This window comes from Colossoma macropomum, unplaced genomic scaffold (assembly GCF_904425465.1).
Source record: "Colossoma macropomum unplaced genomic scaffold, Colossoma_macropomum, whole genome shotgun sequence".
Taxonomy (NCBI): domain Eukaryota; kingdom Metazoa; phylum Chordata; class Actinopteri; order Characiformes; family Serrasalmidae; genus Colossoma; species Colossoma macropomum.
In genome coordinates this window covers 120,568-147,330 of record NW_023495967.1, presented here as the reverse complement: position 1 = coordinate 147,330, position 26,763 = coordinate 120,568, and the positions used below count along the sequence as shown (strand labels likewise).

General features: G+C 42.0%; 1 protein-coding gene across 1 annotated transcript; it reads left to right on the top strand.

Annotated features, from left to right (window-relative positions):
• The first annotated feature begins 47 nt into the window (after window positions 1–47).
• On the top strand, window positions 48–25,869 carry si:ch211-284e13.4 (insulin receptor substrate 1-B). Its single transcript, XM_036564373.1, has 3 exons — window positions 48–399; window positions 1,867–5,100; window positions 25,018–25,869. The coding sequence occupies exons 1-3, from the start codon at window positions 48–50 to the stop codon at window positions 25,023–25,025; spliced, it is 3,594 nt and encodes a 1,197-aa protein (XP_036420266.1). The 3' UTR covers window positions 25,026–25,869.
• The last annotated feature ends 894 nt before the right edge of the window (window positions 25,870–26,763 follow it).

The following is a 26,763-nucleotide window of genomic DNA, read 5'->3' as shown; positions in this document are numbered from 1 at the left end:
GAAAGAAAAACAACACACAACGCGTAAAAAAGGAAACGAGGCACGCGATGGAGACGCTGACGGCGCCGGAGCCGCAGAGCTACGAAGACGTGCGCAAGAGCGGCTACCTCCGCAAGCAGAAGTCCATGCACCGGCGCTTCTTCGTGCTCCGGGCCGCCTCGGAGCACGGCCCCGCGCGCCTCGAGTACTACGAGAACGAGAAGAAATTCCGCAGCAAGTCGCCCGTGCCCAAGAAAGTGGTGCACCTGGACTCGTGCTTCAACATCAACAAGCGGGCGGATTCCAAGAACAAGCACATGATCGTGCTGTACACGCGCGGGGAGAGCTTCGCCATCGCCGCGGACACCGAGCAGGCTCAGAACGAGTGGTACCAGGCCATGCTGGACCTCCAGTGCAGAAGTAAGCGCGAGATAAACTCATCTGACAATCACTGCATCTCTGCTAGCTCCGTCTCTCTGACCCCCCCCCCCCCACTAAAGACCCCCCTCTCATATCCACATTCTTGGCCAAATGTGCAAATGTGCCACACTCCACAATGCCAGCTCGTGCACAGCCCTCAGCCCTGCTGCAATGCATTTTGCAGCTTTGCCCTCCATTCACGCCTTTGCGCTTGTATTTTGCTGACCGCGTGCGCGTAAACGCATTAAATGGACGCATCGTGGCTGCAAGGAGCGCTGAAATTGTGATTCCTGGTCATTTTTTGGTGCATATGCTTGCATGCGAGCGGGGAGGGAATGTCAACACGGGGCAGTGTTTTGGTGCTGTCCTCAGCAGACGGGAATTACTACGGTGTGTAGTGTAGTGAGAGGGTGGCGCATTGTGCAGCGGAGGCTGCAGCAGCAGCAGCAGCAGCAGGCAGGCAGGCAGCAACAGCAGCAGCGCGCACGCCCGTCTGTTATTGTTTTTTTTTTCTCCCAACACATTGGTGCGCCTTGTGCGCGTAACCTACATTTCTGTGCGCGAGCACTGCTGGCGGGGAGGGCGTCCGCAGCGGCGGCGTGTTTTCATTGGGAAACGGGTTTCTTCCAGCCCCATATCCCCCGTGTTTTGGTTGCCGTGGTCCCCCACCCCATCACCACCGTATGAATCGACCACCGAGCAGAACGAGGGCATTAGATCGGCGCGCCGTAGCCTATTAAAACGATCGCTGTATCCAGCCATAACCGTGTCCTTGTATGTGATTGCCCGTTTAAGACCTCGCACTGTCTGCTCGTCCGTAAACGCCCTTATCACACTGCTGACTCGCTGCTACTCCTTACGTGCACATCTACTATGCGCAGTCGGTGTTTTTCAAATTCTCAACCGCAGCACAAAATCACCAGATCCATAACCACAACCGGAATCGATTGAATATGCATTGGAAAAACAATTCCTTTTAATAATTAATGCTGCATTTTGATCTGTATGTGGAAAATCATTCTGCATTATTTAGTCACAGCCAGAAAATTTTATTTATTTATTTATCTTTCTTTCTTTTTTTTCTATCAGAGCTTCATGTGCATTTTGAGTTATTTTTTGCTGCTGGTGAACATTCTGCATTTGCAGTTGCTTTAAGATCACTGCTCTGCCACAGCAAATCTTTTCTAGGTAGTATTTAGTATGTAATATTTTGCCATATTCTGTCCACTGTTCACTGTGCATGAACGTTATACACAATAAACAGTAAAATATGTTGATGCAGTGGTTTGTGTGTTATGTCACATTAAAATACTCATGATGTTTTTTGCCCCAACATAGCTGAGTTAAGCAAACTCCTAAACCACTGTTAAGCCTTCGTGTGCATGATGTACAGTCATTTCAAGATTGTTTGCAGCATGCCATTCTGTAGATTCAATCATCACTCTGTGTTTCTTCATCACTCTGTAGGTAAAACACCTGATGACTATGGTAGTGGAGGAGAGTGTGGATTGCTGTCCCCCGGCCCTGCCTTTAAGGAGGTTTGGCAGGTGAAACTTTGGCCCAAGGGCTTGGGCCAGGCAAGGAACCTGATTGGCATCTACCGGCTCTGCCTTACTGATAAGACAGTCAATTTTGTTAAGCTGAACTCGGATGTAGCTGCTGTGGTGCTCCAACTGATGAACGTGCGACGCTGTGGCCATTCAGAGAACTTTTTCTTCATTGAGGTGGGCCGCTCGGCCATGACAGGACCTGGAGAGTTTTGGATGCAGGTAGAAGATTCTGTAGTAGCACAGAACATGCATGAGACTCTACTAGAGGCCATGAAAGCCTTGAGCGAGGAGTTCCGGCAGCGCAGCAAGACCCAGGCAGCGGGTGCGTCTTGTGGAGGGGGCACTGCTTCTAACCCTATTAGTGTACCATCCCGACGCCACCACCCAAATCTGCCACCATCCCAGGTTGGTTTCTCCAGGCGAGCTAGAACTGAGACTCCTGGAGTGCCGCACAGCACCAACACATCCCCCACCCCACGACACGGTTTCTCCAGGTCACGGACAGCCAGTATTGGGGCTCGGGCAGAAGACGGTAGTGGCAGAATGACGGCACTTAGCACTAGTCCAAGCCTTAACGGTTCTTCTTGCTCTACCACTCCCACCCTGCGACCCAAACCCACGCGGGCACCCACCCCCGCCAAAATTACACTCAGTCTGGCACGATACACTCCCAACCCGGCACCCTCCCCGGCCCCCAGTCTCTCCTCTAGCTCTGGCCATGGCTCAGAATGTGGATTGGGTGGAGCTCCAATGGGAACAGTGCCCATCTGCACCTATGCTCGGATTCCCCAGAGAGTGTCCATGTCAGGCTCACCCAGTGACTACGGCTCGTCTGATGAGTATGGCTCCAGCCCTGGTGAACACTCTCTTTTGGCTGCAGGACTCCCTGCTCCTTTAGTGGACGCCTCTACTGGCTGTGTTTTAGTGGGACACCGTAACAGCTCTCACAAGCGAGCACACGGGCGCAGGGTTCTTCGCCGCTCATCCAGCAGAGAGTGTGAAGCTGAACGCAGGTTACTGAGCAAGCGTGCCTCCCTTCCACCTTCTTCTGCTCAGGAGCGCCTTGTGCCTCGTCGCAGGGAGGAGGAAGAAGAGGAAGATGAAGACTATGCTGTTATGTCTCGCAGTGCCAGCAGGGAGTCATTCACCTCTCGACGAGGCTCAGGAAGCTCAGCGACAACTTCAAGTGGGCAGCTGGAAAATTCAGCAGATAAAGGTGTCAATACGAGGGAGGTTCCGGAGGATGCATCGATTGAGAGTGGCTACATGTCCATGTTGCCAGGAGTTACGGCTCCTCCTGCAAGTCTTTCTCTTTCAGTGTCCGAAGCTGAATCTAAGGGAGGCGATGAGTATATGGCTATGACCCCAAACAGCAGTGTTTCTCCACCGCAGCACATTCGTGTTCCTGTTTCTGAGGGCTACATGATCATGTCTCCTAACAGCAGCTGTTCACCAGATCTGCATGGTATGAGTGGGTGCTTGTGGGGGAGCAGGAGCAGCATGGAGAGTCGTGCAGGAAGTGACTACATGAACATGTCGCCCATCAGTGCCAGATCAGCCTGCAGCACGCCCCCTTCACATCCTGAACAGCACCCATTGCAGCCCAAAACTGTCTATTCCTACTTCTCCCTGCCACGCTCCTACAAACACACCACCCTCTCCACTCGTTTTGAGGATGATTTGGGTCAGGGTAGGAGGCCAGAAGGAGTTTGTAGGAGTGACAGTGGTGCTGGAGGAAGAGTTAGGCATAGTGGTTACCCTAGTGGTGGTGACTCGTCTGTTGGCCCAAACGGAGGTGGTCACCTGTCCTTGTCCTCCTCGTCTTTCTCGTCGAGTTCAGCAAGCACGGAGAGCTTGGAGGACAAACCATTGTCCTTGCCTGCTGGGATAGTAGGGAAGACCACCAGGTCGAGCACAGGACACAGGGTAGGGGGTGCTCACCCCAAAGACTCAGCTCACCACTATCACCAGCAGAGACGAGGGCCAGGGGTCCAGAAACAGGGTCATCCACAGCAACGAAAAGGCAGACCCTTCAGCCTCTTTGTGGACATGTCCAAAGCTAACACCCTGCCTAGAGTTAGGGAGACCTTGCAACCCACAGTACCCCAGAGCTCTGGTGAGTATGTTAGCATTGTTTATCAGGGTGAACAAGGAAGCTGCAACAAAGGGGTAACAGCAGTAGATCAGGGGTGCTCTGTGGTGCAAAGGCATCCAAAGACATTATATGGACCACCTCAATGCCAAGTTGGCAGTACTAGTCTACCCCGCAGTTTCTCAGCACCCCTCTCCACAACCATCTCCACATCCTCAGAGTACGTTAACATGGATTTAGGCAACTCGCCATCTCCACTGTCTTGCACACCCCTTTCTTCTTTCAACCCTGCTCCAGCAATAGCCCCAAAGGCCAGAGAGAAGCTCACCAGAGCTCCTCAGGTGGGACAGGAAGCTGAAATGGGACACAGAAAGAGTAGTAAAATTACTTTGGCATCTAAAGACATAACTGCTGCTCCTTTTACAGACTACACAGAAATGGCCTTTGGACTGGTTGCAGCAGAAGGCGCTTCACATTGCCCTAAACCTAGTCAAACAGCTGAGCCGTCCTCTATGGAGAGGGAACAAAGCATGGAGTTCCCCTCGCCCAAGGCTTTCCCCAAGTCAGATCAAGGTGCTCGAGTGGTCAGAGCAGAATCATCAGCAAGGCGAAGGCACCGCTCTGACACCTTCAAGGCACCTCCACCTCTCCCTCTTTCTCCCTCTACCTCCTCCTCCATTTTTCCTGAAACCCCTCAGGCCAATCCACCTCGACGCCATGGCCTAGATAGTTCCCTTTGGGCTACTGGACAGCCAACCACTTCACAGTGTGCTGGTCCTGGAGTGGCAGCTGTACCTACAGCCCAGGCAGCATCCTCATCTTTAGAGCAAAGTCTGAACTACATTGATCTTGACTTGGCCAGTAAGGAGAGCCCTCAGATCAGCCTGGACGGATCTTCTGGCTCTCACTTCTCTGTCCTGGGAGGAGGGTCAACGGTAGGGTTGGCTGGAACAGCAGTGGGGGGAAACACCAACTCCAACATCAACACCTATGCCAGCATCGACTTCTTCAAGTCAGAGGAACTAAGAGTCCACCAGAGCAGCAGGAAAGACAGCAAAGGTTTGTAATTTGTTTGCTTAAAGGGGTGTTTTACTTTAAATTAACTGATAATAATGAACAAGCTTTTCAAATTATCTTGTACATTCTATGACCATACAAACTGTTTCTGACATATTTGCTGCTGTCAACAATGCTTTAGCTGTGTTTACTGCTCAACTCTATTACGTCACATAGACATGTTGCACTATAACTGTATTTGTGAAGTGATAAGAGGATTGATTCATGCTTGCCAATATATGTGTAGATATCACTGCTCACTGCATGTATTAAAATATAGATAGTATTTTGGTAAAATTCACTGTCGGATTGTGGCAAGTCGACTGTGCTGATGATCTGGATTATGAATTTAGTGTCACATGAACAAAATATTCTTTTAAAAGTTATTTTAAGTTAGTGGCTGGGTTTCCAAGAGAAAAGCATTGGGGTCTGTTACTAAATATAACAGAATTGGCAGTTTGCGTTGATAACATTGAGATTGAATTTGAATTTACCATGACTGTATATATATATATATATATATATATATATATATATACAGTCATGGTAAATTCAAATTCAATCTCAATGTTATCAACGCAAACTGCCAATTCTGTTATATTTAGCGCAGAAACATCTGTGATTAGTATATATATATATATATATATATATATATATATATATATATATATATACATATATATATATATATATATATATATATATATATATATATATACACACACACACACACACCATTGTATGCAAATGTTTGGGTGCCCCTGGTCAAATGTTGATTTTCTGCAGAGAACACACTTCTGCATATTTTATACCCAATTATTGTTTATGTGATGAATTTAACATGTTGGAAAAAATAAATACAGTATAAAATGTGGCCTGTGCAAAAGCTATGGCCCCTTTATTATGTGTTTTCCCCCATTATGTGAAACTCAACAGATAAATAGAAATTGTGCACTAAATTTAGCAAAAAATGTCGTATATGTAAGTGTGTTCTGATGAGACAAAATGAAGTCTCCAAAATGGTAATTTTACAGAAAAAGGAAAAAACATACTTAACTTTGAAAGGTTATTTTGGATCATTTTTGTTGCTATATTCATCATGAAATATGAACACAATGTAAAGGGTAGGTAGCATTTTCAACTTAAAAGTAAAAGAATTAAAAAAGGGAAAAAGTGGGTTTTTGTTCTGACCTTGATGTTAACCCAGCCTCTACAGAGAACACACATAAATATGACATTTTCTGCAATTTTTACTGCACATTTGCTATTTATTTAACACATTGAAATTGAAACATATTGGATTTTTTATTGTATTATATATTTTTGGTTCTGGGACACATTGTCTTATATAATAAATACATATTTTCAAGTGAACATCTAAAATATTGGTATTGTTTTTATCTTCTAGAATAATTAGTGACACATTAGTTTGTAATTTATAAGTAAATTCATCAAGGTGGCATGTCTAATGTTTAACATGACGTTCAGATTTGGACTGCAATGTATAACATTTGTCTTGGTATTGGTAGACATAGACATGGAAATCCTGATTAAAGTTTACAGTAGATGCGCTTGGTGTGGAGAATTGGAGTGTTTTTCTCTTGATCTTCATAGTATAGTCGTGGAAAATGGCCTAGTTCTGTATCTGGACTGCTTGGTGTCTGCTCCCATTAATGCAGAGAGACGATGTGTAAGAGGAGTGCAGGCTTGACAGCTCCCATATAGTAGTGCTAACCACAGCGTGTGTGGAGGAGAAAGGAGTGAACATGGGTGTGTGTTTGTAAGGGATTCCTTAGTGTGGCTGTATACTATCTTATTTAACTCGCGCTCTGTGATTATAGATAATTAAGCAAGTGTAAGAGCGTGCGTGTGGGTGTGCGTGCGTGTGTAATATAATGCTTGTGAGTGGGCGTAAAGGCAGCTGAAGCCGTAAAGCCGCCGTGCGTCTGTGTATGAGGCTAGGACTGAGTGTTTTATGTGCTGCTAAGGGATTCCTCTGTGCAGACTTATAGCCGCACGCATATATTTAACGCACATGGTGATTGTGGATAATTATGGCCATTTAGACTCACTCCTGCTGAAAATGGGTCTGATTATTGCTTTAGTGTTCTCTCTCTCTCTCTCTCTCTCTCTCTCTCTGTGTCTCTCTCTCTCTCGTTCTCTACCCTGTCTCCTTTCCTCTTCTCTTGCCTCTCGTCTCTCGATGTTTATCTCTTTCACCTTTGTAGCTTGCTGTTTCTCTCCATCCTCTGTTCACTTCAGACTTTGTTAAGGAGACTTTTTAGTTCCGAGCTCACTACAGATTAGCATTTGCATTAAGCAGGCCCTGGGTTAGCAAAGGTTCCCATGGATTAGCCCAAGAAATCTCCCAAAACACAGTGCTGAATTTGCCAATGCGAACACCGGGGTCAGATTAGGTAACTAGGCAATTTTTAACCTGAAAATTATAATCTTAGAATTTGTGGAATGTATTTAGCCCAGTGTTTCAGAGCTCAAACGCAGAAGCTTAGCTCAGGGTTTAAGCAAAGGCCAGTGGGAACACAGACTAAGCTGTCCATGGACTAACCTCAAAGCCTCATTATGATCTGCATCCAAAACATACTTAGGGCGTCACAGCTATTCATATTTATTATGTAGTGTGCCTCAAATACGTCAATTATGAAGGAAGTTACAATTGGAGAAAATACATCTTCTGATAAAGATAGTATTCGATTAAGGTCACACTATGTCATATTGTTGACATACTACTGGTCAGCTCAGCGATGACCGTGGTGCTTATAGAGCCACCGTTAATAAAGCATCCTGACGGATAAAATACAGTTGTAGTAACATGGTTGTAGTAACAACAGCAAGAAAACGAACAAAATGATGTAAGCTTTTATAGCATCCCAGCTGTCTGACGTCTTGAGGGGAAAGAGGCTGAAGAGCTGAGCCAGTGAAGGAGAGATCTTCGCATAGCGAGAATAAGCAGGAAAAGCTTTCAGCCATCTTCCCTTACCAAAGCCTGCTCGCAGCAGTCTGTCACAAGTAGACAGTTTGGTGAAGAATGAATTCTGCAGTTTTGGTCTTAATCATTTTAAGAATTCACGTGTTGAGAGTTGTTCTTGATTGACAGCTGACTTTGACTGATTGAGTTTTGTAATCTAATCATATTCGTCTACATCTCTCTGGCTTTAGCTGGACAATGAATGCAGTTGAGAGAATGGCAAGATGTAACAGGGCTCATATAACTTAAGGTAACAGTCACACTGATTATGCCCACCAAAAAAATTATTCACTTTTATGATTACAATGTTTGATGGTGTAGTTGATGGTCCAAAACACAGAATATTGCTGACCCTTTCCACAGACAAAATAATTATGGCCCAATCCCATTTCTTATTTTTACCCCTACCCCTTGTTTTTGAGTGTCACCTTGCCCCTTAGAACTGAGTTACAAGTCTAATAGCAGAGGAGGGTTCAGCAACCTCACTGCTGGGCTTTAGTTAAGTTTAAGGCATCATATGCTTTCAAAGAAGGAGGGTGCATCAATTATTTATTAGCATCCACCCCTAATTCTTTGGTGATACGAAGCTTGAGTCAGCTATTCGCCAGCTTCTTGTTCGAATTTTCCTGTTCCACTTTAAATGAAGAAGCAGTTACATTCTGGCGCTTCACTCGTCAGTACTGGACTATTTAAGGTGGAACAGGAAATTTAGCTGGCCAGCTACCAAGACATCAGCATACCAGTAGCGATTTTTCATGCTTGTTATAAAGAAAAGGACCATAATACATTGAAACTACATTAAACTAAGACAGTACAATGGTTATCTGAATTTTTAATGAAGAAAATATTTACATTTGTGGAGTGTGCCTCTGAAAAACGTCCGTTTGGAGGGCCGTGTAGCCCTAAAACTTCGCTACCACTAGCCATGAACGCGCAAAACGAAGAAGTGAGGGAAGAAGTGAGCTCCTGCTTTCATTAAATAAATATGATAGTATGTATTTGCCTAATGTGCTTAACATTTGAATCTTTGGATTGTATTAATATAATAAATCTGTGGGCTCTATAGAATTAGTTTTTCTCACAGGTAGGGGTGCCTGGCTGTAAAAGGTTTGAGAACCTTTGTTCTAGGCTACACCCTACTGTGTTTGACTGTGAATTGAGCTGTATATAGACGTACATGGTAACAGTCAGTCTTTCACTGACTGTGTCTATATGGAGTTTTTTCTGACGGCACCGTGAAGTCGCTGAGTCTTGCCAACTGAACACAAACAATGTAAACACAATCTCAGCCATGGGTCATGAGTTCTAAGCATTCCAAACTGAATGAAACTCTAATCCTAATATACACAAACAAGCAAAAATATAAATAATTATGTTGGTTGTGAAAAGGTCTGCTAGGGTGAAAACTAGTCAGATTTATTTCCTCATGTTTTTGGTTTCACCTGAGGCGGAAACTCTTAAGACTAATTTTAATAAGATTGGTGTCTGACTCACTGACTCACTGAGTTTGTTTTGACTCCTGTGATAATCACATTTTTTTTAGAAATGTAATTATCTTATGATACCTTTTCTATGATCTTCTTTTTGTCTTGTTTATGGTTGTGCTGCTTATCAATGTGTAAAAGCAGCCTGTATAAATTTTCAGTGTGCTTCACATATACATATACACACCGATCAAATAACATTATGACCACCTCCTTGTTTCTACACTCATTGTCCATTTTATCAGCTCCACTTACTATATAGGTGCACTATGTAGTTCTACAATTACAGACTGTAGTCCATCTGTTTCTCTGCATACTTTGTTAGCCCCCTTTTACCCTGTTCTTCAGTGGTCAGGACCCCCATGGACCCTCACAGAGCAGGTACCATTTGGGTGGTGGATCATTCTCAGTACTGCAGTAACACTGATGTGGTGTCTGTTAGTGTGTGTTGAGCTGGTACGAGTGGATCAGACACAGCAGCTCTGCTGGAGCTTTTAAACACTGTGTCTACTCACTGTCTACTCTATCAGACACTCCTACCTTGTCAGTCCACCTTGTAGATGTAAAGTCAGACATAATAGCTCATCTGCTGCTGCACAGTTTGTGTTGGTCATCCTCTAGTCCTTCATCAGTGGTCACAGGACGCTGTTGGCTGGATATTTTTGGTTGGTGGACTATTCTCAGTCCAGCAGTGACACTGAGGTGTTTAAAAACTCCAGCAACACTGCTCTGTCTGATCCACTCAGACCAGCGCAACACAGACTAACACACCACCACCACGTCAGTGTTACTGCAGTGCTGAGAATGATCCACCACCCAAATAGTACCTGCTCTGTGAGGGTCCATGGGGGTCCTGACCACTGAAGAACAGGGTAAAAGGGGGCTAACAAAGTATGCAGAGAAACAGATGGACTACAGTCTGTAACTGTAGAACTACAAAGTGCACCTATATAGTAAGTGGAGCTGATAAAATGGACAATGAGCGCAGAAACATCTGTGATTAGTATATATATATATATATATATTGGATAATACATATAATTCTAGCAATAGTAGTGTTATGCAGTTCAATTTTATACTTGACCAAAAAATAAGAGATGCTTTTGAGACTAGTGGCCTTACCCAGGTAATTTTGAGACTCCTTCTATATGGCAGTTTACACCACTGAACAGACTGTTGTCATAACTGGATTGTCATTGGGTTACGAGACTGTGTGTAAACTTAACACACTGTAAACATCACTTGGTGGATGGTGGAGTCTCAACTGTGAATGTTGTTAATGAATGCTAGTGAAGACTCCTGGAGAGTTCTGAGGCTTGCTTTTCATTGCTTAAAAAAGTGTACGCTGACTTTGAACATCAGCATCAGTTTGAAGTTCAGTCCTTTCTTGAACTGTTCACAAAGCCTTCTAAGCTACAGTATAGACCCAGCTTTAGTCTATGGCAGAGGTTAAGGTTAGCCTTGAGCTCAGCACAGTGCAGTGCGAAACACTTTGATCTGTCATTATGCATGCACCTGACACTATACACAGAACACCATGAATTCTGAGTGGTTCATGATGTAATTTCTATACAATAACATTGCTGACACAAGCCCTGCATTATGAAATAGCGGGGCTGCTTCAGTACAGGCTGTACAGTAGAGGTATCAGTCAATTGCAGGAGAGAATAGGGGTTATGTTGAAGTAGAAAAGGAGAGAAAGGAATGCATGGACACGAAAGACAATGAGGGGCATGATAGAAGAAGAAAACCAGCCAGGAGACAGGAGGACAGATAGGAGTACCAAGTGGAGAAAAGGAATGTGGTTACTGAGGAGTCTGTGGCTCAGTGGAGGAAGACCGCTAGATAGACAGAGAGAGACGTAGCCAATGAGCCCAGAAATGCAGTGCCCCAGTGGTGTAATATAGTCTAGAGTGGGTATACTGTGACTGCTAGCAAGACTTTCCTAACTAGGACTTCACAGTGTAACTAAAACTCTTAGGGAGCTGCACAAATAAATCGCCCATTCATGATGTACCGTCAATTCAAACACTGAATGTTTTTGATTTACCATGTATCTAACGTTTATGTAGTTTTACTTAAAGGGGAATTCCACCAAATGTCCAACTTTCTGCATAAATTAATGGTTGAGATGTAAACAAAGTCATTCAGAGTGGTTTAATGTGAAATGGTTCATTGTAGAGAAGCTTACTAACTCTTTATAATAGTAGTGATAGGAACCAGGGGTCACAATGTCTACAATGCAAATTATTTACCCACATGTGCCTTCTGAGTTTTTATATGTGGATAATGGTAAAATCTGAAAAGGCAAGTTTTGGGCCTTTGGGTACTATTTGCCTTACAACACTCTGCATGTGCATCTTAATGAATGTAACTACAAAAAATACCGTTTTAAGCCAAATATTATATATCATAAAATGCTGTATCAGGCATCAGGCGATGTATTTGTCATTATTTAATGTGATATACTTTTCTGAGTTGGCTTTTAAAGGTGATAAACACTTTACATGTCTGGTCCTTATCAACACCACTATGGACAATTCTGATTGTGTAAATTACTCTAGAAGGGCGTGTCTCGCATCAGATCACTCTGAATGACTGTCTTTGAATCTTAATGGTTTCACTACGCAGAAATTTTGAGACAGTGGTGGAATTCCCCTTAGTTTTTCGGCTAATATTTACGATGGGACAAATTTTGTTGCAACCTACAAGGTTAGGTAATATAGCTATTGGTAATAGATAAACTAGCTAGCACTAACATTAATGTGACAGACCAAGTGCACATACTTGCTCGTTTTTTTGCCGTCATGGACTTTAATGTTCGAAAAGGGCACTGTCTCCCTGTCACACTATTAACAGCAACATCTGTTTTAAAGGTAGGAGAGTCTCTATAGTCTCCCATAGTTTGCTGTAAAGCGAGGGTGAGTAGGATGGAGGAGAGAAGAGGAAAGGGGAGGGTGGACCAGCCCAGAGCTGTCTAGACGTCCAGGTTGCTTTGGGTCAGAGAAGCCATAATCAAGCCAGATCATCAGTAGCTCTGAGAACACTGCTCTCCATTATATTGGACCACTAATGCGCCTCATATCACACAATCATTGACGTGTGGGTGGATGTGTGTGAGAGAGAGAGAGAGAGAGAGAATTTGAACCCAAGCATGCGTGTGTGCACCAGTATATATTAGCAAGTGACTCTGTGTTAAAGAGTGAGAGAAAGTCAATATCTATATCTATCTATATATACTATATATTATGAATAAATAAATATGTGTGTATGTTTATTGGCAAAAGTTTGTGAATACTAGCTCATCCAGGATTACTTGTAAAATCAAGAGCATTAAAAAGGAGTCTGCTCACCCTTTGCAGCAGTAACAGCTTCTACTCTTCTGGGAAGGCTTTACGCTATATGTTTGAACATTGCTGTGAAGATTTGCTTGCAGTCAGACTCAAAAGCATTAGTGAGATCAGATACTGATGTTGGATGATTAGCTCTGCATTACTTCACCTCATCTCAAAGATACTGTATGTTGCTCCATCACTCCAGAGAATTCACATGTCGTGCAAAAACACATGGAGCAGTGCTTTTTAATAAAAGTATGTAAACACTGCTCCACTGTTTCTCCTGATGGTGGGAACTGACAGAGCTGTGCTAGATCCAAAAAGCTGTTTACCTAGCTAGTGACTAAAATGCCATTATGAAGCAAATAAAGTCCAAAAAAGTGAAAAAGCGATGCGAACATTGCATTGTTGCCGCATTGTCTTCTGCTATTCACCAGTTCAGTGCAAACAACTGTGTGTTGTGTTCAATACTCTTAAATGTAATTTTCGAACAATTCCGCTATAATAAAATAGTTAGTTGGTAGTTGTCATCGCTATAAAGATGTCTCTGGGACATAATCCTTGCTAACTGGTCCCCCAACCTGTAACCAGCCCCCCGTCCCCCACCCCCCAAAAACTATGACTTATTAAATGAATTAAAAATGTTTTCAGCATTAAACATTGACATATTTATGTCTGGCATGTCTAATTATTGTATCAGGTGCAACCTTATTTTATAATATTATTTTATAAAATTATTTATAATACGCTCTATAATACCAAGTTTAGTAGCAAATAAAGTGTGATTTTTTTTGTTTTTTTAGGTACTTAGCAGTTGAGGTGAAATAATGATAAGAAAAGTGTTAATCCTGTAAGTTTTCAGCTTTGTTTTCATGTTTACTCGCCTGTGTTTTTGTTTATTGTTGAACCTTTGCTGTCCCTTCATAAGCTACTTGTCTTGGGACGATTTTGTCACTTTGTTTCCTGGTTTATTGTTCAGGCAGCATTATTATGTGAATAGTTAGCCGTATTAGAAGGACTTGGTCGTCTAGCTGTAACCCAAAGACCTTGCTGAAACTGATAATGGCATATTTACAGGATAAGGAAATACCATGTTGCAATAACAGACGTGCACACAGCATTGCTCAAGGGCCTCTGCTGGATAGACCAGTGATCTTCATAATCATGTCAATGATGCTGAGTAGCAATACACAGAAACCAATATTAGTATGGGCATGGGACCAGTACTGGACTTCAATTACTCTGTGTAAGCCTGAGTGGGTATAGTTAGGATTTTATTGATATTGCCACTCTTCATTACTGCTTATCGAAATGATTTTTCATGTTACTCTTTAATATACACAGATCAGGAATAACATTATGACCACCTCCTTGTTTCTACACTCGATGTCCATTTTATCAGCTCCACTTACTATATAGGTGCACTTTGTAGTTCTACAATTACAGACTGTAGTCCATCTGTTTCTCTGCATACTTTGTTAGCCCCCTTTTACCCTGTTCTTCAGTGGTCAGGACCCCCATGGACCCTCACAGAGCAGGTACTATTTGGGTGGTGGATCATTCTCAGCACTGCAGTAACACTGACATGGTGGAGGTGTGTTAGTGTGTGTTGCGCTGGTCTGAGTGGATCAGACACAGCAGTGCTGCTGGAGTTTTTAAACACCTCAGTGTCACTGCTGGACTGAGAATAGTCCACCAACCAAAAATATCCAACCGTCAGCGTCCTGTGGGCAGCATCCTGTGGCCACTGATGAAGGACTAGAGGATGACCAACACAAACTGTGCAGCAGCAGATGAGCTATCATCTCTGACTTTACATCTACAAGGTGGACTGACAAGGTAGGAGTGTCTAATAGAGTGGACAGTGAGTGGACACAGTGTTCAAAAACTTCAGCAGCACTGCTGTGTCTGATCCACTCGTACCAGCACAACACACACTAACAACATCACCACCACATCAGTGTTACTGCAGTGCTGAGAATGATCCACCACCCAAATAGTACCTGCTCTGCGAGGGTCCATGGGGGTCCTGACCACTAAAGAACAGGGTAAAAGGGGGCTAACAAAGTATGCAGAGAAGCAGATGGACTACAGTCTGTAATTGTAGAACTACAAAGTGCACCTATATAGTAAGTGGAGCTGATAAAATGGACAATGAGCATAGAAACAAGGAGGTGGTCATAATGTTATGCCTGATCTGTGTATATTAGTATAATTCAAATGCTGAGATGTAAACAAAGCCATTCAGAGTGGTTTGATGTGAAATGGTGCACTGTGGAGAAACATAACTACTTAGATTTGTTTACAATGCTGGAGGCATAAATTGGCTGAAAGAAGCCATTTTATTAATGATCCAAAATGACCACTGAACCTATACGTGTTGTAAATTTTTAAATGTTATGTTGATAATGCTGAAATGGCAAATGGTGGTAAATCAGATTATCAAATTAAGCTGCATATTTCTGGTATTGTACATTTACGGCTGATATATGCAAATAGACTCTTCTCTAATTGGCTGCCCTGATTGTGCCTCATTCTAAAAGCAGTTTAAAAGTCAGCCTTTATTTTCACTGTGATTGGGCATTGCTAAATTGCTGTAGACTGAATAGGTAGATATATTTATATGTGATGGTTTTAATGACATCACAAAAACAGTTCATCAAAGCAGGCAGTTTTTTGAACCTTAATTTCCATATATGGACTGTATTGGTAGTAAATGCTAAATTTTGACACTTTAACAATGTTATATCCTGCTTTAAACTGTTTAAAAAACAAGAAAAGTTAGGTTGTCCATTATATAAGACCCCATAAAAAAATGTTTTAGGCCATTTCAAAACTATAGTGCAACACCACTGTAAACTATTCTGACTCGGCAAGTTTCTCTAGAGCATTTTACACCAAACCACTCTAAATGGTTTTCTTTACATCTTAACCATTTAATTATGCAGAAATTTAGGAAAATGAGTGAAATTGCCCTTTAATGATCAAGTCAAATATCTTTAGCATTATTGAAGGCTTTTTAATATGTGCTATCGAGTTGACAGCAATATATTGAACGACTGAACCCACGACTCATGATGAGCGCTGGGCTACCACAGCTTAAGACCTGGCTTGTTTCAATAAAAGAAACTGAAAAGCAATACAGTTACGTAGTTCAGTTATGTAGCATAGATTGGGTAGTTTCTGAATATGCTTTGGAACATTGTTTCCTTGTGAGTCTTTGCGTCAGTACCGTCAGACTGAGATGCGGCCCTGACCTTTACAGTGTAACAGTCTGAAGTGTTTGAGCTTGTATTCTCACGGTGAGGTTTGTGCTGAAAGCCTCTTGCGATGAGGCTTCACGGCTTTCTTCAGCAACCTGCTCGACAAAAAGGCTTGAGGTGTATTTTTGAACATTTGATTTGTCGTACGTCAAAGGAAGCTTCATCCGTTTGGTTTCCTTAGTGATGCCAATGAGGTTGTCTCTCACACCGTCTCTTTCCCAGCGTCTTATTACTGTGCCACTTGTGCGCCTACTTTTTCGCTACTTTTGATACCAGTATGTGTATATTTTTACCTAGTTTTGTATATGAAAGCCTCAGCACAGGGTGATATATATATATATATATATATAGTACTGTATATGAATGTGCCTGTGACTGTGTGTGTGTGTGTAGGTGTCCTGAAAGAGCTCGACTTGTCTGCAGAGAGATTATCGTTAACTTAAGTGGGTGGACAGAGGGCACAGCCAATTGATCTGTCTGCTGGTAACGAGCCATACACACATGCACACTTGTTTTCCTCACTTTCAGGGGTATTTTCATTAGAGCTTGACATGTTTGTCCAAACCTGATGGGACCCGACTGCTCATGATGGTTCAGATGCCATTTCTCAATTGCGTTGGCTTTTATTTTTACGTTTGGGTCCTCACAGCCACCGCTGGGATAGGCTCCAGCACCCTCACAACCCAGAGGGATAAGCGGTATAGAAAATGTGTGTGTGTGTGTGTCCTCACAGCCTGCCTCCCACTTTTAAAGGGCACATAATGTACATTTTTAAGTCATAATTCATTTTTATGTGACCATTTTTCATCTTTGTAACTATGCCTTTCAGACTTATAACTTCAGTGTGAATGAGTGGGGCTCACATATGTACATGTGTTGTTTTTTGTGACATCACAAATATGAATTCAAAGTGGGCTATTTTTTCAGCTGAGTTTCCATATATGGACTAGTGCAGGGGTCGGCAACTCAAATGTTAAGAAGAGCCATTTTGTCCTTTTAACAAAAATCAAACCTCCTTGGGAGCCACTAAAGTTTCTCGACGTTCGACTGTTTTACAAGGCTAAAGTCAGCTTCTCATTCACGAGCTTCTTGTTTGAATTTTCACGTTCCACCTTAAATGGTTCCTGAGGCACCAGAATGTAACTGCTACGCCATTTAAGGTGGAACAGGAAACTTTGAACGAGGAGCTGACTTCAGCTTTACAACTTTTTAGTGTTTGACAGTTTCTCGTTGCAGATTAAACGTATCAGGAAACCAGCTGGAGTGCTTATAAATGCAAATAAGTCCATTTGTCTCCAAATTATTGATGTTCATCTTAAATCTATGTATCTTTGCCTGTTATCTGCGTTGCTGTGTGACCAGCAGTCTGCGCACCACAGGAGCCACAACAGGGCAGTAAAAGAGCCGCATGTTACCGACCCCTGGACTAGGGAGTGAACGGTATGTTTTGAAACATTTACAATTGTTCACGTTCTACATCAAACTCTTTTATTTCAGAATGATGAGGAAAATTCTGTTTTCCATGATATCGACCCTTAACTGAGTTTACCTTGCTTTAACTTTTCTCCTTAGTTTATTCTTCACTACTTTCGCTACCTTAAATCATTTTTTAATCGGGCGTGCTGGAGACATCGACGCAGCTCTGAGGTCCATGAGGCCCACACTCGTGAGAAAATGTGAGATAAACAGAATCGATTCAGGAAAGTGCAGTTTAGTACAGCCAAAGGAATGTTTCATTTGTTTGGCCAAAAATATGTTTATATATTCAGTTTGTTCTATGTGCAAAAATAGTGTCGGTATTAAAGGGGAATTCCACCATTTTTTTTTTATGTCTACAAAGTTCAATCGCTGAGATGTAAACAAAATCATTCAGAGTGGTTTAATGTGAAATGCTACATCCTAGAGAAACTTACAGTGAACTATACACAGTGGTAGTGAGAGGAACCAGACATCCAGAAGTGAATGACTCTAAAAGCTCCCTCACAGAAGGTTATTACATGAAGTGCTTACAAATATGCTGTCTGATACCTGAGCCTCTGTTTTATAATAGTTTTAAGATCAAGTTTTGGCCGAAATTACTTATTTTTTTCAGATTTATTTATATTTTATCTTAAAACTCAGTAGACACGTTTAGGTTCACTGGTCATTTGGGATCGTAATTAAGTGGCTACATTTGCATTGCAGACATCACCATCCCTGGTTCCTATCACCACCACTGTAAAGAAATCAGAGTTAGTAAGTTTTTCTAGAAGTAAGCATTTTACATGAACCTATTCTGAGTGACCTTGTTTACATGTCATGCTGACATTTAAAAAATTTGGGTGGAATTCCCCTTTAACCTTCGCCACAAAAAGAGCAGCTTTGGCACCTTTTACTTTTTCTATTAAACGCTGCAGTTTCTGAGGGAAGAAAGCATCCCACCACATGGACAGGAGCCAAACGTCCCCACAATGACAGTGTTCATCCTGAGGGGGAACTGACCTGAAACACACACAGAGGAGGAGAAGCTGAAGAAGCACTTTAGCTCTGAATGTAAAGTAATAGAGGATGTAGAGAAAGGAAACGTTTTAGTGTTGAGATGGTTAAACTGTGTGTGTGTTGTTGGTTGGGAGCAGAGAGGATACACTCCAGCGCTCTGAAGAATGTGTGTGGCGCCTTGTACGGTGAGGCAAACCTGGCGTCCGTCCAGATCCGTCTCTCTCTCACACAGAGCTGTTGACTCTTTCAGACGGTCAGACTCCCACACTACACCTTTACACACTCTCTCACTCTTCAGCACACATGTCTGAGACACTACAGCTCTCTCTCTCACCCCCTCTCTCTCTCCATTTGTCCTCTGTTTCTCTCTCTCCCCTCTCTCACTCCTCCTCTCACATTTTCTCTGTTTCTCGCTCTCTTTCTCCTTTTCTCTCTCTCTCTTTTTCTTTGTCTCTCACTCTCTTTTTCTCACCTCTCTCTCTCTCTCTCTCTCTCTCAATCCATCCTCTCTCCTTCTCTCCCTCTCAGTCTCTCTCCCTCTATCTATTTCTCTTTCTTTTCTCTCTTTCTCTCTCCCCCCTCTCGCTCTCTCTCTCTCTTTCTTTGTCTCACTCTCTTTTTTCTCACCCCTCTCTCTCTTTCTCTCCCTCTCCCTCCGTCCTCTTTCCTTCTCTCTCTCTCTCTCTCTCTCTCTCTCTCTCTCTTTCTTTTCTCTGTTCTTCACTCTCTCTTTTCCTTCTGTCTATCTCTCTCCCTCTTTCACTCTCATGCTCTCTCACTCTCTCTCTCTCTATCCCTCCTCTTTCTTTCTCTCTCTCTCTCTCTCTCTCTCTCTCTCTCTCTCTCTCTCTCTCTCTCTCTCTCTCTCTCTCTGTATGGTAGTTGAGGTCAGGGCTGCTTGAGCAGAATGAACAGAAGCAGAGAAGGAGAGATGGAGAGGAGGATGAGGGGACGGGTGGAGGTGGAGAGCCACTCCAGACTTGAGCTTGATTCATCCTTTCTTTTGTGAGAGCTTCCTGTGACGGAGGGAGAGAGCGAGGGATGGAGGGGGAGGGAGAGACGTGAGGGTGGATGTTTTTCTGCTGTTCTGCCTGCATGTACATTCACACTCTGAGGGATGAATGTCAGTAGCTGTTGTTTGTGTGTCCTGGTGTAGAAATGCAGTGATCTGAAGTTGGTGATTCAGCTGCATTGACTGTGTTAGAATCGTAAAATAACTGATTATAATGTTACTTAATAAAACATTTGTTCATTCTTTGGCCGAAATAAAATTCTCAGGTTATTTTTTAGATAAATAATAATGTAATAATTTAAAAGCTTGATGTACTGTTAAATTATGGTGCATTTTATCATTTGTTTTTTTTTTTTTTTCAAATGGTGGCGCAGTGCCTCACAGCAACAAGGGCCTGGGTTCAATTCCTGGCCGGGTGACCAGGCTATGTCTGTCTTTCCATTCCAGCCACCGGACTCCATTTCCCAGAACGCCCCACCTGACTCACATGACTCTCCACCGATCCGCTTCACCTGACTACTGATTCACCTCACCTGTTCTGTACATCACCTGACTAGATTTAGCGTAGTACATAAGCTCGGGCTTTAGTATAGGGTCTTTGTGAAGTACTGCCTTTGTTTACAGAGCCTTACCAGCCCTTCCAGTTCGCCAGTTTGCTTTTCTGTGTATGACCATTGCTTGTTTGTTTTTGACCTTGTCTTTTGCCTAGCCCTCTTAGTATTGTTGTGATTTCTGGTTTGACCTTGTTTTCTGGATTTAGGACTCTGTTTTTTGGACTTTCTTCATGGTTACTGTTTTCCTGATCTGGCTTTTGACTTTGGACTGGTTGACACTGATTTTGGATGCTCCTTTTGTTAATAAACCTATTTTACTTCAGTTTGTTCTGCAAGCGTCCAAATTCTGTCCAAACTTTACAACTTGAAACAAGGGAAATTATGTACATACAGTTGTGGGACTGAGCCGCATCCTCCCCTTACCACTATGATGTTGCAATAATGTGTTGTCTGCTGTTTTATCTTATGTTGTGCCCAGTAATGTCTTTCATTGAAATGAGTGGTTTTGTTGTTCATGAATGGGTTTGCATGGGTTTTTAAATAGGAAACGTTCAGTGCCTGCATTTCTGCAATCATCAGCATCTGGTTTACTCTGTTGATACAGCTGATGGCAGACGTTTTCTGTCACCGTGCCATTGAAAACAATGGAATATAGGGTTTGCTGTCACTCTATACCAACAACATGTAAAATCTGCATTAAGAATCAATTTGAATTGAACAGAATCACTGTGAGATCCTCAAACAGAGAGCATTTGGCTCGTCTGTAGATTTTTCTCTCAGTCTCTGACTGTGACTGTGTCTGGGCACTTACGTGTTGGCAGACTGGTGTGTGTGTGTGTGTGTGTGTGTGTGTGCGTGTGTGTGTGTGCGTGTGTGTGTGTGTGTGTGCGCAGGTTTGTTCACAGCGTTATTGATGGTGCAGAAATAGAATACTTTGATACTCTCCTAACAAACATGTCAGAAATGGAGAAAGAGAGGAAGAAACAGGACAGAGAGAGAGGAAGAGAGAGTGAAAATGAGAGAGACAGACAGAGGTACAAAGACAGAACAAATGAAAAAGAGAGAGTAACAGAGGGAAAAAAGACAGTGAGAGAGAGAATTAAAGACTCAGAGAGAGAGAGAAACAGAGAGATAAAGACAGAGAGAGATAAGGATAGAGAGAGAGAGAGAGTGTGTGAGAGATGAAGACAGAGAAGGAGTAAGAGGGAGGTAAAGGCAGTGAGAGAGAGTAAGAAAGAGTGAGATAGAAAGACACAGAGAGATAGATAAAGGGAGAGAGAGTAAGAGTGAGAAAGTGAGAGAGAGAGCGAGAGAGAGAGTCTCCTGCTGGAGGAAATCGCAGAGTGTCAGACAGACCTGTGGAGATCCCAGGGGAGCTGTTCAATAAACACGTTTGTGTGTACTGAGAGACAGACGCAATGAGAGAGAGAGAGACAGAGAGAGAGAGAGAGAGAGAGAGAGAGAGAGAGAGAGAGTATAGATAGCAGAGAGAGGGAGAGAGAGAAGAAAAAGTTAATAAACTCCTCAAAAGCTGATCAGTCACTTCCTCCTCCACCTGCACTGCGCTCCTCATCTTATTAAGGGTCAGCCCAAAGCTGTCTATGATCTGTGTGAATGTGCTTGTGGGAGTGGACAGTTTTCAATTTTGATAAAATCGATTCTGATCAATTACAACAGTATTCGATATATATAGTATGCATGCACTTTTTAGGAAAATTCTCAAACTGCACAAAAAAAACAAACAGACAATAAAAACACAGTGTATTGATTTTTATGATTTATATATATATATCCTCTAGACTCATTTGTACATTCAGTGTACCGAAATAATGGAATCAAATTGTGGTGAAATGTGAGATTTCGTGATGCTTTAAGAATGTGAGTGTGGTAGCTTGTGTTCTCCTGCTTTCTAGTGTCTTGTGTCTGCAGACAAAACTGGTGACGTCATGTAGGTTGTCTTATCCACACTGGTATGTGGTTTGCCATAACATCAAGGGTGTGGGTGTGTGTGTGGGTGTGTGTGCTATAGTGTAAATGTCAGTGACGTACAGCACGTTACTTATTGATGTCTATACAGATACTGAATTATACAGTAAAAATTGCTCATTAACATGACAATTCCTAGATTCTTAGCAACTAGCTTGACATGGAAACATCAGTAACTAATCAGCAGTCAGACGTATTCACCCACTACCTTTTTCTGATGTTAAAATGTCATAGTCTTCAATGAATTACAATTATTAATTAACAGTTTTAACTATGTTGTAACCCATAAACCCATAGAAGTGTAGCTTTAGGTGCCCTGAATAATAAGTTAGCACATCTTAATATGGTTTTAGTTTAATACATATATATACGTGTGTGTGTGTGTGTGTGTGTGTGTGTGTGTGTGTGTATATACATATACATATATATATATTTTTTTATACATAGTTGCTGTCAGAACAAAACCTATGAAAAAAAAAAGTATCTACTATAATAGTGGCAGGTTGGCCAGCTCAAGATGTAGCAAAGCATCTGCATACCACTTACCCAACACTGTCCTTGACCTTTGATATGAGCTTCTTACTATTGAATACATTGTTTTTTTTTACATAGACATAACAGAGACTGTGCTGCCGTAAATCTACTTTTGACTAATTTGTCAACAGAATACAGTAGAACAGTAGTTCCCAGACTGTTCCACAGGGTCTCCCAGATAGTTTCCCCCATCCTGATGTTGACCACGTGGGAGGCCCTGAAGATCAGATTGGGAGCTACTGCAATAGAGCATTCAAAGATTGTTATCTTAGCATGCAGTCTTAATTGGCCCAAATGTATGATTATAGGGAATAAAACTTTAATTGGAATAAAACTGGTACTTTATCAAGGTTTTTGTGTTGTAAAATGGCTAGAACAGAAGTTAGATAGGAAGGAGGAGGAGCTTAAGGCATGGATCTCCTCACACACTTTCAAAACTCAGTATTTTGTGGGCAAAAGGATGCTGGAAGTTGCTTTGTTTAATCACCTGATTCACCAAGTGATTTGTAAATTGTGACACTATAGTGAATATACTATGTCATTTATACAAACCCAATGCCAAAATAGTTGAGACAGTTAAATGCTAATAAAAACAGAAGGCAATGATTAGTTAATTCTTACATTGAAAACAGTACAAAAACACAACATTTAATGATGATGTGACCTATGAACCCTGCTGTCATAAATACATGCTCATTCCAAGTATGATGCCTGCAACATGTTCCAAAAAAGTTGGCACAGGAGCAGGTTCACCACTCTGTTACATCACCTTTCCTTTTAACAACACTTATTAATCGTTTAGGGACTGAAGACACCACACTTCATAATGTGCCACATGCTTTCAATAGGAGACAGGCAGGCCAGTTTAGCACCTTCACTCTGATTACGCAGCCATGATGTTGCAATGCGCAGAATGTGGCTTGGCATTGTTGAAGTAAGACATCCAGAAGGCAGCATATGTTGTTCCAAAATGTGTTTAGCATTAATGATGTGTTTACAGATGCAATTTACCCAGTAATACCCCCCACCCCACCCCAATACCATGACAGACCATGGATTTTGAACTTTACACTGGTAACAATCTGGATGGTCCTTTACTTCTTTGGCCCAGAGAACACAATGTACATTATTTCCATAATCCATCTGAAATGTTGACTCATCAGACCACAATACACGTTTCCACTATGGTGTCAGTTCATTTCAGATGAGCTCAAGCCCAGAGAAGTCAGCAGTGTTTCTGGATGTTGTTGATGTGACTTTCACTGTGCATAATACAGTCTTAATTTGCATTTGTGGATGCAGTGACAGACGGTGTTTGGCATCACAAAAGCATGTTGGTTGTTAATGCGGGGGCATCTGAGAGCCCAAGGGTCACAGGCCTTGACTTGTGGTTTTTGGCGTTTTGCTGTACACACAGAGCTGTCTCCAGATTCCCTGGATCTTTTGATGATTTTATGTTATTATGCACTGTAAGGGTAAATTTATCAAAAATCCTTGTGCTCACTCGCTGAGGAATGTTATTGTTAAACTGATTTTTTGCTGATGCATGTTTTGGCAAAGTAGTGAGCCTCGACCCATCCTTGCTCATAAAGCACTAGGTCTTTCCTAGATGCTACTTTTATATCCAAACATGACTGCATCACCTGTTTGAGTCTGATATACTGAGCTGTATTTGCCCCTAACAGCATTAAAACATGCTGATAGGCCTTGTGATACTGCCTTTGGTCACAGCTTCTGTTTATATGTTTGTGGTACACATATATCATGAAGATTACTAGCTTGTTGATATTAACACTTCATTTGGTTCCTCTGCTCTTCAACTAAATGAATACTATGTTGTGTTACACACTCTCTGCAATATGTAATACCATGTAAGAGTCACTGCTGTGCTGCCCAAATCAGATCTAGTCAGAAACTGATCAGTGGTGAATGGGGGTTACTGTAACTGTACACAAATATAGTGAAGCTATAAGGTTGGTGTTTCTAATAAACTGACCAGTGAGCAATAGTGAAAGATGGATGAAGAGGACGAGGAGTATGATGGATTTTTGTTTTTTTTTTACTATGTATTAAACTCAGCAAACAATTAAAATTATGCACTAATTTGATATTTAAATGTGTTATCTATAGAAAATGTGTTAACCTGTTTTCACTCAGAAAAAGAAACAAAAGTCATTTGACCAGGGCTGTTCAAACGTTTGCATGGGACTGTGTTTCTAGATGTTTTCACTTGTCATTTTATTCTTAAGGTAACCTTTCTTTTTCTCTTTTTTTCTTTCTCTTTACAGAGTGTTGATCTCCCTTCTTGCTGGAGAAGAACCAAAAGCTGGTCCATGCTCCACTGATCTGTGTGTGTATGCGTGTAAGTGTGTGTATGTATGCGTGTAAGTGTGTGTGTGGGTGTGTGTGTGTGTGTGTGTGTGTGTGTGTACAGGTGTGGAGGCTTACTCCATGTGACACACCGTAAGATTTTCATCGCAATCGGTTACAATCGATACAGAATTTGCCAAAAGACTAGTGGTCATATCTCCCCGTGAACACTGAGATGAACAGTCCTTCAGCCAATCAGGAGGGACTACAGCGACTCTGACTGCCAACCAAGAGCCAATGATATTCCTTTTTTCTTCTTTCCTTCATTATGAAATTGAAAAAAAATTGTAATACAGATGTTACATAGTCTAACGATAGATGAGATACATATATAGTATACATAATATTGCTGAGAGAAGTATATATGACTTTTTAAAAAGTGCCTCATTTTTGATTGTAGCCATTTTTACACAGGTCCTGATGCGCTCTGTGCGAGGAAAAAAAAAGCTTTCTGTTCGCCGTCTCGCTTTGTCCGTCACTTTGTGTTCCTGAGAAAGAGAGTGGAAAAGAAAGAGTGAAGAGAGACAGAGAGAGAGAGAGAGAGAGACAGAGAGAGAGAGAGAGAGAGAGAGAGAGAGTGTAGAAATGTAAGTTCAGAGCGAATAGTGTATTAGTTTGTATAATCTGATTGCCTTATTGTGTTTGATGAGGTGTACAGCACTGTAGAAAGGTCAAAGACCACGCTTCATTTCTTTCATTTCCAGTCAAAATGGCCATTTAGCACAAGTGATTCATTTTTCAGCATCAGGTAAAAAAGCAGGAAAAATATGTTTAACAGAAAATTACACAGAAGCCTCAACAACTAAATATAATATCGGATACTTCAGTATTTAGTGTGTCCACTCTTTGCTTATATTACAGCTTCCATTCTTTTCAGGAGTCTTGTTTTCAGTTTTTTCAAAGAAATCCACAGGGATTATTTTTCCACACCTCCAAAGTTCAGTCTTAGAAGTTGGTTGCACTTTCTGGGGTCTGAACTCTGGGGTTTGAATGCTTCTTGACAGCTACACATCCTTTCAGACTCATAGTGTTGAGTTGTCTTCTCACTGTGGAAGGATGGACAGAAAAGCCTGTGGATTTTTTCAGATTTGAATCAAGAGTGGAGCGTGATTTTCTCCTCTTTCTCAAAGATGAAAGCTTTAAGTGCTGTTTATCTGAAGGGGACAGTTTTGGCCGAGTTGTTAGGAATCACATTTTTTTTCTTTATATTTTAATACTTCTTTGAACTTCAGTTCAAAAAATCAAATTTTTTTTTTTTTTACATATTTTCCTTTGACTTCTTTATGCAAGTGAATTATCTTCTAATCTTAAATATCACCTGAAAAATGAACAATTTATACTTAGTGGCTGTTTTGACTGGAAATTTAAAAATGTAAAGGGTGTCTCTGCCTTTTGCACAGTATTGTGTGTGTGTGTGTGTGTGTGTGTGTGTGCGTGTGTGTGTGAGTGAGTGTGTGTGTGCGTGTGTGTGTGTGTGTGCGTGTTTGTGTGTGCGTGTGTGTGTGTGTGTGTGTGTGTTTGATGAGCATCATCTAAGCCTCAGCCATGCTGTGCCTCTATACTCAAACTCAATAACCTTAAATCATACACGAACAGACACTGACAGACACACACATGCATACATACATATGCACATACACAAAACAACCATACAGCAAGACCTC